The sequence below is a fragment of the Myotis lucifugus genome, unplaced genomic scaffold, assembly GCF_000147115.1.
Source record: "Myotis lucifugus unplaced genomic scaffold, Myoluc2.0 scaffold_724, whole genome shotgun sequence".
NCBI classification, from domain to species: Eukaryota; Metazoa; Chordata; class Mammalia; order Chiroptera; family Vespertilionidae; genus Myotis; species Myotis lucifugus.
In genome coordinates, this window is record NW_005871772.1 from 47,934 (window position 1) to 60,011 (window position 12,078).

At 50.8% G+C, this 12,078-nt stretch overlaps 2 protein-coding genes across 3 annotated transcripts in view; one reads left to right on the forward strand and one right to left on the reverse strand.

Moving 5' to 3' along the window:
* The first annotated feature begins 200 nt into the window (after positions 1 to 200).
* On the forward strand, positions 201 to 6,206 carry ARV1 (ARV1 homolog, fatty acid homeostasis modulator). 2 transcript variants are annotated; one of them, XM_014447861.2, is made up of 7 exons: positions 205 to 360; positions 391 to 531; positions 2,030 to 2,149; positions 2,326 to 2,479; positions 3,738 to 3,962; positions 4,954 to 5,100; positions 5,750 to 6,206. In XM_014447861.2, exons 1-6 carry the CDS (start codon positions 322 to 324, stop codon positions 5,094 to 5,096), a joined length of 822 nt encoding a protein of 273 aa, XP_014303347.1. In that variant the 5' UTR covers positions 205 to 321; the 3' UTR covers positions 5,097 to 5,100; positions 5,750 to 6,206. The 2 variants fall into 2 exon arrangements, with proteins under 2 accessions (XP_006105830.1, XP_014303347.1); XM_006105768.3 differs by having other exon boundaries at positions 201 to 531.
* A 3,314-nt stretch (positions 6,207 to 9,520) lies between these two features.
* The window catches only part of FAM89A (family with sequence similarity 89 member A), a 5,719-nt gene continuing 3,161 nt past the window's right edge, over positions 9,521 to 12,078 (reverse strand). Inside the window, exon 2 of the mRNA XM_023746710.1 lies at positions 9,521 to 10,662. Within this exon, the coding sequence (XP_023602478.1) occupies positions 10,384 to 10,662 (279 nt within the window). The 3' untranslated portion in view covers positions 9,521 to 10,383. The remainder of the gene's footprint in view (positions 10,663 to 12,078) is intronic.

Genomic DNA, 12,078 nt, shown 5'->3' on the forward strand with positions numbered 1-12,078 from the left:
TCTCCCGGCAGCAGCAACAAGCAGCAGCAGCAGCCGGCAGGTGCCATCCTCCCTCACGGCGCATGTGCGGCGGCCCCTCCGCCGCGCGCCGCGGCCTCCCAGACTTACCCCGCGGCCGGCAGGTGGGCGGTGGGAAGGGGCGGAGGGGAGAGTGGCATTGCCTGCTGGGCGTTGTAGTCCCGCCGGACCAGCTTTGGGGCCCGTTTTAGGTAATGGGACTACAAATCCCAGCAAGCACCGCGCGGCGCAGACCTTCCGGTGTGGCTTCTGACGTCTTCCCGCGTCACTGAATCGGAAGTTCTGGGCTTCGGTGGCATAGAAATGGGTACTGGTGGGCGGGGTGGGCAGCGGCCCGGCAAGGGAAGCCCCGAGGGGGTGACAGCGGGCAAGGGGAACCCCGAAGAGGTGTCAGCCACTCCTCCTGCCGCCGCCGCCTCGGCCTCCTGCCAGTACAGGTGCATCGAGTGCAACCAGGAGGCCAAGGAGCTGTACCGAGACTATAACCACGGGGTGCTGAAGATAACCATCTGCGTGAGTGGTCCGGTGTGGGGGGGTCCTCGGGGAGAAAACGGGGTGGCGAGATTTGGGGACCAACTGTACCAGCTTTTTAGGTGGTAAGAATCGAGTGTCAGGATCTTCAGCGGGATGCTCGGCCGAAGTCTGTCTCACCTGTACGCGAATACCTGTCGTGACGGGGAACTCACTACCGCACACTGCTGTTCTCCTAGGGGTCAGTCACGTTTGCGGGTGAGACCTAACCCGGCCGACATGGATGGATGTAGGTGCTGTGCAGAGGAATTAAAAAGGGCGGATTAGGTCGACATTTGGGTTCACACTAAAGCCGTTTTTATTTCTAGATATTCTCCCTTTGATAGACAAGTGTTAGCATTCGTACACTCCGTAACCCATGTTTAGGTTCTCTTCGTATGAATGAGACTGGAAGACCAGAGATGCTACTTATTTTGTTTTTTTAATATGTGTTTATTGATTTCAGAGAGGAAGGGAGAGGGAGATATAGAAACATCTCTACTAATAATCTATACTAATAAAAGGGTAATATGCTAATTAGACCAGACATCTTCTGGACTTCCTTCCAGACAAAGCCACAGTGGCAGGGGCCGAGGCAGAAGTTGTTAGGGGCGACCAGGCAGGCAGGCGAGCAGTTAGGGGCGAGGCAGGCAGGCAGGCAGGTGAGCAGTTAGGGACGACCAGGACGGCAGGCAGGTGAGCGGTTAGGGGTCAGCGGTCCCGGATTGCAAGAGGAATGTCCAACTGCCGGGATCGGGCCTAACCCAGCAGTCGGACATCCTCCAAAGGGTCCCGGATTGGAGAGGGTGCAGGCCAGGCTGAGGGACCACCCCCCGCCCCCCAGCACAAGAATTTTGTGCACCAGGCCTTTAGTCAATGATGAAAGAGAATCATGGATCGGCTGCCTCCTGCACACCCCACACTGGGAATCGAGCCCTCAACCCCAGGCATGTGTCCTGACTGGGAATTGAACCATGAACTCCTGGTTCACAGGTGGACGCTCAACCACTGAGCCACACCTTGTACCATATTCTTTACCCAGTTGTCGCTCTCAGAAGCTCTGGGTGCGGGGTTACTTTTCTGAACGCTTTTCTCCAAATCATGTTTCAAGAACCACAAAGCTGGGGGCCATCTGGCCAACAGGCAACAGTTTATCAGTGAAAGTACATTGTAAATGTATAAAGATTCCTGCAAACTGAAAGTAGAATTTTCTGGGATACTTTCCTGCTAAAATCAGTCTTTAAATCAAACATCCTTTTAGCTTCTTAAATGTGAGATTAGAAAGTTAATGTTTCTAGCCTGGAAGATTATTTTTAGTCACTTCTGAAACCGTGTCTTGAACAGATGAACAGTTTGTGTTGGGATGGACGTGTATTTACATAAATGCTGGTGTGGCCTCAGTGCTGTGCAAGTCCGGAAGAGGCTCTGCTATTTTGAAACCCTTTAAGATTTCAGAATGTCTGAATTTGCTTGTTCTAATATTGTTTTTGCATCATTTCAGAAATCCTGCCAGAAACCTGTAGACAAATATATCGAGTATGATCCTGTTATCATTTTGATTAATGCTATTTTGTGCAAAGCCCAGGCCTACAGGCATATTCTTTTCAATACTAAAATAAACGTAAGTTGTGACAGTTGTTTTTTTTTTTCATTTCCTAACTTTACTTGGTGATGCTTTTGCATTTTAAAAGAATTAATTGTGAACAGAATGAAAGAACGTTTACATACCCTGTCTGTCCCCGTTGGTATAAAGCGCTGCTTCCCCTGACTGGCTGCTGCTGTGTCTTTGACTCCCAGATGCACGGGAAACTCTGCATATTTTGCTTGCTTTGTGAAGCTTACCTGCGGTGGTGGCAGCTGCAAGATTCCAGCCAGAACACCGATCCCGACGACTTTATCAGATATGCCAAGGAGTGGGACTTCTATAGAATGTTTGCCATTGCTTCTCTGGGTAGGAACAGGCCGTGCTTTCTTTCTTTTTCTTTTTTTAATTGATGTCAGAGCCCTAACCAGTTTGGCTCAGTGGATAGAGCGTCGGCCTGCGGACTGAAGGGTTCCAGGTTCGATTCCGGTCAAGGGCACGTACCTGGGTTGCGGGCACATCCCCAGTAGGGGGTGTGCAGGAGGCAACTGATCCGATGTTTCTCTCTCATCGATGTTTCTAACTCTCTATCCCTCTCCCTTCCTCTCTGTAAAAAAATCAATAAAATGTATTTTTTTAAAAATTGATGTCAGAGAGGAAGGGAGAAGGAGAGAGAGAGAAACATCAATGATGAGAGAGAGTCATGGATCGGCTTCCCCCTGACGCCCCACACTGGGGATGGACCCTACAACTCGGGCATGCACCCTGATGGGGAATCGAACCGTGACCTCATGGTTCATAGGTCAATGCTCAACCACTGAGCCAAGGCTAGCCGGGCGTCATGCTTTCTATATTTAGTTAACTAGCACTTGCGCTTGTGATTAAAAATAAGGCGCATGGTAAGAGGAGCCAGTTAATATAGGACTTGAGACTTAATTTTCAGTTCTACCACTAACCTGCTAATGAGTTTATCTAAATTATCTGGTTTTTTTACTTTTTTATTTGTTACCACACTCATGGTATGGAAATACCGTCAGTTAAACGGTCTTTATCCATCTGATGGATGTTATCAGAATAAAGAGTTTCATAAAATATTTTGAGACATCATATTGTTGATAAAATCCTTAAATTTAAGTTCTCATTTTCCATTTTGAAAATGACCTGGGCCCCATCTTTATAAAATAAAATTGAGCCCTGGTTGGTTTGGCTCAGTGGTTAGAGCGGCAACCTGTGACTGAAGGGTCTTGAGTTCAATTTCAGGTCAAGAGCACATACCTCCGTTGCAGGTTTGATGCCCAGCCCTGGTCAGAGGCAACCAATCAATGTCTGGCTGGCTGGCTACCTCTCTCTCTTTCTTTTCTCCCTCCCTTCCACTCTAAAAAATCAATGGAAAAAATATCCTCAGGGGAGGATTAAAAAAAAAAAAGAAAGAAGGAATTGTTGAGATATATTTCCAAAATTATACCAGCAGGATTTGACACAAAAGGCAAAAAAAATGAGAGAAAGGGGACAAACAGTTGTTCTTGATAATACGTTGTACTTTGGGGTTGTGGTTTGCTCTCATGGGGATAGGGTGTTTTTGGATTGGGACGTTGGTTAAGATTTTTCTTTCCCATTTCCTTCTTAGAACAAGCTGCCTTTTTTATTGGCATCTTTACCTTCCTATGGATAGAACGATCCATCGCGACAAAAAAGAACCCCAACTTCGTCTTGCTGCTGAAGGCATTGCTGTTGTCCAGCTACGGGAAGCTCTTGCTGATCCCGGCTGTCATCTGGGAACATGAGTACACACCGCTGTGCCTGAGACTCATCAAACTATTTGTCCTCACATCAAATTTTCAGGCAATCAGAGGTATGTCTGTCTTCTCTGCTTTCCACGATATAAAAGCTTCTAGGCTTTGCCCGGCGGCCAGTGTTGCTCAGTGGTTGAGCTTTGACCTATGAACCAGGAGGTCACGGTTCGATTTCCTGTCAGGGCACATGCCCGGGTTGTGGGCTCAGTCCCCAGTAGGGGTTGTGCGGGCAGCAGCCAATCAATGATTCTCATCACTGATGTTTCTATCTCTCTCTCCCTCTCCCTTCCTCTCTGAGAGCAGTAAAAATATGTTTTTAAAAAGCTATAGCCTTTTATTTCTAGATCACAGTTTTTATATGACCTGTTAAACCCTGGAAATCTTTATAGAATGATGACAATGCCTACCATTTGTATAGTGTGTTCTACATAGCATGTATTCCGTATGTGTTCAATTTCACCACATGGTACATGTAGTTTTCAGAATGTTTTCCTATGCGTTGCCTCTGTCCTGTGGGGTTAGCAGGGCAGCCACTGTTATCTCCACTTTATGAATGTCTTGCCCAGATTTGCATGGTCAGGCAGCTGTCGAGCAAGGACAATTCCTGCTCCACCAAAGGGAGAGAGAAGCCACTCTGTGTGTCTTGTGAGAAGTGCTCTTTTAAATGAGCTATTACCTGATCCTTTTTATCATAATGCTTATCGTCTTGTCACCTGTAAAACCAAAAGTACCCATTTTTTCTGCTATTTCCTTGATGACCTTAGAATCTGTATTTTCTTTTTCCCTTTTAATTTTAATGGGAATCTGTGTCTTGACTTCAGGAGTATTTTTGTTATGAGCCGCTGCTTTGGTTCTCTCAAAAGGTTTGCAGCTGGGAAAGGGGGAGTAGGTAGCAGCATCAGTTAATAAGAACAAATAAGAGTTTTTCTAAAAACAGCTTCACCAAACGATCCCCTTCATACCCCGTAATCTACGTCTCTCGTAATAATGACAACGTCACGTCATTCCACTCAGAAAACTTACCCGTGTCGTGTGCCTTTGCTTCTGCAGTGACGCTCAACACCCGCCGCAAGCTGTCCTTCGTGGCCATCGTGTGCGGGCTGCTGGCGGAGAGCGCCATGGTCCACTTCTTCAGGAGGATGGAGTGGGACATCGGAAGCGACTGCGCCGGCTACAAGTCGCAGGACTTCTGAGGAGGTACAGCACTCGCACAGGCATCCCTCCCCAGGCAGACAGATGTCACCGTGACTAAGGAGGCCCTTACGGGACCCCCCCCACACACACACACACACCTGATTGCCTCCGGGCGTTAGGGCGTGCCTCACGGGGCCCTTCACTGCTGTCGTCTTCAGTGACATCCACATCTGAGCCCTGTCCTCACAGTTTCCCTGACTCCTGCGAGGACCTCAGACTCAGAAGTCAGTCGGTCCCAGCGACACCTTCCCCCACCCTTTCCAACCATCTGCTCCCTCCCTCCCACCCCCAGGGCCCAGGACCCAGGGCCCAGGGCCCTGCAGGGCAGCAGCCCTGTGTCCCGGATCTTGTGGGGCTGCCCCCATGGTGGACACTGCCCCCACTATGACTTCCGGTGAGAAAAATAAGGTCACCTGTCTTTGACAGCCCTTGATCCTCCATTATATTAGCTCGTGTCCTATCCCTGTTCATGTCTTACATTACAATTCCCCGTGTTTGTGCCTGACTCCCTCAAACCGGGTCCAGTTCGGTGCCCGGAGAGTCCAGGCCCGCGTTACTCTGCCTCCCATAGAACAGGGCCTGCCCTAGTCAGTGTTTGTTGATATGATTACAGCAGAACGTGCTGTTCCAAATACTTCTTTTATGTCCACAGTTTTATTCGTTACTACTTGTGGCATGGCCAGCTCCATCTGAAAAAGAGAAGACATAACTACAACCAAACTCCTCATTCCTGTTGAGTAAAGTGAACCCAAGATTTAGATAGACTGCCTGGAAAGAAAGCGATGGTCATGGCCTTCGAAACCCCAACCCTGCCACCCCTCAGCCCTCACCCCACCTACAGGAGACAACAAAACCACATGCACAGTCACAGACACGCACAGGAACCTCACACACACACAAGGAATTGCTGCAGGACTGAGGGGCACACTGCAGGTAAGCATTTAAATGAAGAGAGGAACATGCATTCAGATTCATAAAAATCTGTCTCATTCCTATCTGCATGCTTGTGTCTTTTCATTTAAATGTATGCTACTGACTTTAAATAACATATTTAAAATAATACTTTGTATTCTTATAACTTCTCTCTTAATAAAGTCAGAAAAAACTAAGCTTTTGTCAATCTCCAATTCAGTATCTTTCCCTATAAGTTACCTTGCAAATTAACTGACCCAGAAATAAATAACTAAAAACAGCTGAACTGTACACTTTACCGGAGTGGATTCTACCTCAGTGAAGCTGTTACTAAGTGTTACCTCTCCCCCTTTTCTCTCTTCCTGTCTCACTCATTTGTTCTTTCACTCATTATCTATTCATTAAACAGATACTACTGAGCACCCACTGTCAGTGTCAGACCCTGGGATGCAGGGGCGAGTAAGGCCTGGCCCTGGGTGTAGTGACGGGTTCAGAGAGGAGGGTAGCTAATTGCAGTCCAGTGTGAGGAGTGCTGTGAAGGGTAAGTAAGGGTCCTAGAGTAGGAACCCGTATGCAGGTCTTCCGAGAGGAGCGGGGACGGCAGGAACCCCCCGGTATCCCCGGGAGAGGAGCAGTGCACCCCGAGTCCTGAGGGCGGGGCGGGGGACGGGTGCACGGAGCTGCGTACACAGCACGGCGGGCAGGGCGGCAGCGGTCGTGTTTTCGGTGGTTCCAGGAACTCGTGTGAAGGTCAGACTGTGAAGGGCTCCCTCCAGGAGTTGTCATTGACCCCGAGGACAATGAAACCAACAGATATAAATCCCAAGTGAGAATAAAACAAAACCACCGGGGCAGCATCCCAGAGCAGCCACTGGGTGGCGCTGCTTCTACTTAGAACAATGTGTTTTCCAAGCCTCCCTCCCCCCCAAACTGGGATGTGGCCTCCTGACAACAAACAAGGCATTTCTATGGAAAACCACTTGAAGCTATAAAAATTAAACCAATCCCTTGTATTTATTTATTTATTTAATATTTTATTGATTTTTTACAGAGAGGAAGGGAGAGGGACAGAGAGTTAGAAACATCGATGAGAGAGAAACATCGATCAGCTGCCTCCCGCACACCCCCCACTGGGGATGTGCCTGCAACCAAGGTACATGCCCTTGACCGGAATCCAACCTGGGACCCTTCAGTCCGCAGGCCGACGCTCTATCCACTGAGCCAAACCGGTTAGGGCTGTATTTATTTTTTTAAAGTAGGTTTTTATTGATTTCAGAGAGAGGAAGGGAGAGTGAGAGAGAAACATCAATGATGAGAATCACTGATCAGCTGCCTCCTGCACGCCCCACACTGGGGGATCAAGCCCGCTACCCGTGTGCCCTGACTGGGAATGGAACCGTGATCTCCTGATTCATGGGTGGGCACTGAGCCACACCAGCCAAGCTAAATCCCTCTTAGATATCCCATATACTGAAGAGCACATGCATTCGGGTCACAGTCATGGGTCAGACGGTGGCTACACTGTCAGCGCCCCCTGGTGGAGCCAGGGAGCCAGCAAGCAGCGCTCAGTGTGAGAGCCCTATGTAGACGTGAATGAGGCCCATGAGAAGCGGACAAGGGGTCTTTTGTTCAAAGGTTCTCTATCCCTGTCTGAAGCCCTTTGAGCTAAATTTGGAGGAAAACGTCATGGTGTACATATGAGCCAAAGAGAGAATATTTTTAGATATTTACAAGACAAAAAAAGATGAAAACATTTTTAAAGTATTTTTTATTTATTTTTAAAATACGTTTTTATTGATTTCAGAGAGGAAGAGAGGAAGGGAAAGGGAGAGAGAGAAACGTCAGTGATGAGAGAGAATCATGGATCGGCTGCCTCGTGCACGCCCCACACTGGGGATCAAGCCCGCAACCCCGGGCATGTGCCCTGATCGGGAATCAAACTGTGACCTCCTGGTTCAGAGGTTGACATTCAATCACTGAGCTAAAAAGTAGTTTTTAAATCATAGTCTTATATGAAGAAACTAAAGCTTAGGATGTTTAAGGGATTTACTCACGGTCACACAAGTATATAGTGGCAACATTGGGACTAAAACCTTGGCCTCTACGCCTGGTCTAATGGGGGACCAACCCCTGGAACTATGTTGGTCTGCACGCCTCGTCCAGTGGGGGATTCCTATTTTCCCTTGTTAAGAAAGGGGATAACTTACTGTTCGTAAAACACAGAAGAATAAAGAAAAAGAGGAATTAAATAAGTAGGGGCCTGGCCGGCGTGCTCAGTGGTTGAGCTTCAACCTATGAACCAGGAGGTCACAGTTCGATTCCCGGTCAGGGCACATGCCCGGGTTGCGGACTCGATCCCCAGTGTGGGGCGTGCAGGAGGCAGCCCATCTCATCTCATCGTTGATATTTCTCTCTCTCCCTCTCCCTTTCTCTGAAATCGAAAATATATTTTTAAAAAATAGGCCCAATTCAGTAGGTCTGGGCGTGCGGGAGATGGTGTGGCCTTCTCACTTTCTTTTTTTGTTAATCCTCACCCAAAGACATCTTTCCACTGATTTTTAGAGAGAGGGGAAGGGAGGGGGAGAGAAACATCGATTGTGAAAGAAACACATCAATGGCTTGCCTCCTGCACGTGCCCCAACCAGGGCCAGGGATCCAGCCTGCAGCCGAGGTACACGCCCTTGACCAGAATCGAACCTGTGACCCTTCGGTCTGCAGGCCGACACTCTATCCACTGAGCCAAACTGACTAGGGCTGGTCTTATCACTTTCGATTTCTTGTCCCCACTGGACAGTATGTCACGCACTGAAAGCCACCCCCCACGTAGCTGCTCCTTTCAACGCAGGAAATGAGCAGGAACGCACTTCCTCCCAGCACCTCGCCCAGTTCCCGATGCAGGGCCCCGCACACACAGGCCGCCAGCACGCGTTCCCGAGGAGTTCCACGTCCCCTCTCTGCCATGAGGTGCCAAAAAGCAATCTTCACCCCAAAAAGAAGAAGAGGAGCAGGGGGTTAGAGTATTAAAGGCCCAATAGGCCCCAGCCGGTTTGACTCAATGGATACAGCATCAGCCTGCAGACTGAAAGGTCCTGGGTTCGATTCCGGTCAAGGGCACATACCTCGGTTGCAGGCTCCTTCCTCCCCGGCCTGGGCCCTGGTCAGGGCATGTGCAGGAGGCAACCAATCGATGTGTTTCTCTCTGCCTTGCCCTCTCTCTTCCACTCTCTCTAAAAACAATGGAAAAATATCCTTGGGTGAGGATGAACCAAAAAAATAAAAAATAAAAAAATAAAAAAAAAAAGGCCGGGCAGCCCTGAGACCGCCCTGTGAATGATCCACTGTGGACACACATGTCCGAGAAGCAGCCGACGGGGGAGCAGAGCTGCTTTCAAACTCTTCGTGGCAAGAAAACAGACTCATTTCCTCCCCGTTTCTGATTAGATTCAGTGCATTCCAGCCAGGAAAGTGGATTCTGATTTCAGGCCAAAATAAGACACCACCACGGACAGAGTTCAACGTATTTGATCCTCATTTTAATCTACAAAGTGTAACGTGTTCATAGAGGCTTTGAATAAATAGATTAAGGCTCGAGGTGATCTCTGTTCTGAGTGAAGAGGGGGGTCCGCTTTCTCACATCCCAGTGAACATCCAGGATCTTTCCAAACAGAAACGTCTGCCCCCCGACAGCGCGTGACATGAGACAGGAGCCCAGTTCCCCCCTTGGCAGACCCTCCTGTCCTCCTCCTTCCTCTAGCTGACGGGCACAGAGCGAGACGAATTTCCACAAGAGAATGCAGCGGCCGGTGTGACCTGCCATGCTTGCTTTGTCAGTCACGAGCTGTCGCTGAGTCACCCGACGGTCAGTGACACAGCCGACAGAGAAATAAAGCTCCGCCAAGAGGCTCAGAAGCTCCCGAAACAGCAGAAGAGGCTGCCAAAGAGGCCGGAAAGGAAGGAAGGGCGCCATGAAGTGTCAGTTCCGATACATCGCTCGCCGGCGAACCCCACAAACCCCGAGACGGAGGGTGCGGACCATCCGCCAGCTGTGAGGCCTCCCCAGCTCGGAGTCCTCTCGCAGGAAACGCCGTGAGCATCTTCGCTGGGACCCTCCGTCACATTCTCGCTCCGAGTCCTGGCAGGAGTGGCCCGTCCCCGGGTGTCAAGGATGCCGCCGGGCACCTCCTAACCACCTGAGCAGAAACTCCGCCATCAACACCGACGGCCACCAGGTGCCCCTGCCTACAGAACTGGCCACTGGTCCCAGGTGCCTGGGGATCACCCTCAAGGCAGGCAGGAGCAGAGGCGCCTCCTTGCCAGAGAAGCAAAATGCTGGCCCTGAGCCCAGGATGGGCGGGTCCCTCTCCGGAGACCCTCTTAGATGGACTCCAGTATCCAGTCGCTGCCGGAGAGGGGGCCTTTGGGCAGGGCCGGGTCCCTCGGGTCCCTGGGCGGGCCCCGCTGCCTCCCGTCAAGGAGCAAGCTGGGCTCCTGGAAGAACTCCTCCTCTTCCTCCTCCTCGAAGAAGCCGTTCTCCAGGGCGTAGGTGCCGTCGGGGCTGGAGGCCGCCTGGCACGCCCCCTTGTATTCCTGGATGGACTCGTAGAGGCTGTACAGCTGGCAGAGCAAGGACATGTCCAGCTGTCGGAGGCCGACCTTGGGAGACGGGGCGGGAAGGAGGGGGAGAAAGGAGACGTCAGTTCTGGAGGCTCACGTCAGGGGAACCTCAGCCCCGGGTCTGGGCCTGCTCGGCCAGCACACGCCTCCCTCCCGCACCGACGGCTCAGAGCAGCGCCGGCCTGGCCAGGGTTGAGACACCGGAACTGTGTGATGCTCACGCCTCACACTTGACTCCGTGAGGCAGGGAAGGGTCACACCCATGGAATTTACCCAGCACGCCCTGCACTGCACAAGCCGTTGGCTTCACTCTGGATGCGGAAGCAGATAGTGTGTCCTGACCTCTTGCTATGATCAGAGTCAGAGAAGCCCCTGCGACAGTCACTGTCAGCTCCCTGGGGCAGCACAGAGAGGAAGGGAGAGGGAGAGAGAGAGGGAGAGAGAGCCATCAACGATGAGAGAGAATCCTGGATCAGCTGCCTCCTGCACGCCCCCCACTGGGGATCGAGCCTGCAACCTGGGCATGTGCCCTGACCGGGAATCAAACCGTGACCTCCTGGTTCATAGGTTGACCGACGCTCAACCACTGAGCCACGCCGGTGTAACCATTGCACATACAAATCTACTTTCTTAAACACCTTTTCAATAATTTGAACATGTTGTTCACTCTACCCAGCTTCCCCCTGAGAAAAAGCATCCGTCCTCTCCAGCGAATACCCTCGGGCCCTCCGGCTGTTCGAGAGGGCGTTCTGGTCTGTTCCCCGTCCAGCCCTGCCCTCTGGACTCTCTCCAGCTTCCCGGAGTCCTCCCCCTCCAGTGTCCGGGTGTGAACACGATGACTCAGCCTGTCCTGTCTAGGACTGATGACAAGGAACATAAACTTTGATAACATAAGTCTCACCCTCCCAGAGTCACACCAACATCTGCTCAAGTGACAGGAAAGCCCTGGCTGGTGTGGCTCGGTTGGCCGGAGCATCGTCACGTACACCAAAAGGTCGCCGGTTCGATGCCCAATCAGGGCACATACCCAGGTTTTGGGTTTGATGTTTGATCCATAGCTGGGATGCATTTGGGAAGCAACTGATGTCTCTCTCTCTCTCTCACCCCCTCCCTCCCTCTAAAAAAAAAAATCAACAAAAAATATATTTTTTTTAAAAGTCATAGAAAATATTCATCTGGAAGCTCTCTCTCCTGAGTCACTCGGTTGCCAGTAGGTCACCTGGGGGATCCCAAGACAGTTCCCAGCTAGGAATGAACGGTGGACAAGACAGAAGGAAGGGGTCATGCCATTGGACCCTCGCTGACCATCACCCTCCCAGGCCTGGGATCACGGCTCTGCAGCCCTCGCCGGATTTCAGAGGCTCTGACTCCCCAGGCTTTTCCCTTTAGGTGCCATTGCCAAGGTGTCCCCGAGCCGTGGGAGACTGACCAGCCGGAGAGGGAACCTGCCTGTCC

Coding starts and splice junctions, on each gene's coding strand:
- ARV1 (XM_006105768.3), top strand. CDS start 322: ATGGGTACTGGTGGGCGGGGTGGGCAGCGGCCCGGCAAGGGAAGCCCC. Junction 2,150..2,325: donor TTTTCAATACTAAAATAAAC/GTAAGTTGTGAC, acceptor TTTGACTCCCAG/ATGCACGGGAAACTCTGCAT. Junction 2,480..3,737: donor GTTTGCCATTGCTTCTCTGG/GTAGGAACAGGC, acceptor TTTCCTTCTTAG/AACAAGCTGCCTTTTTTATT.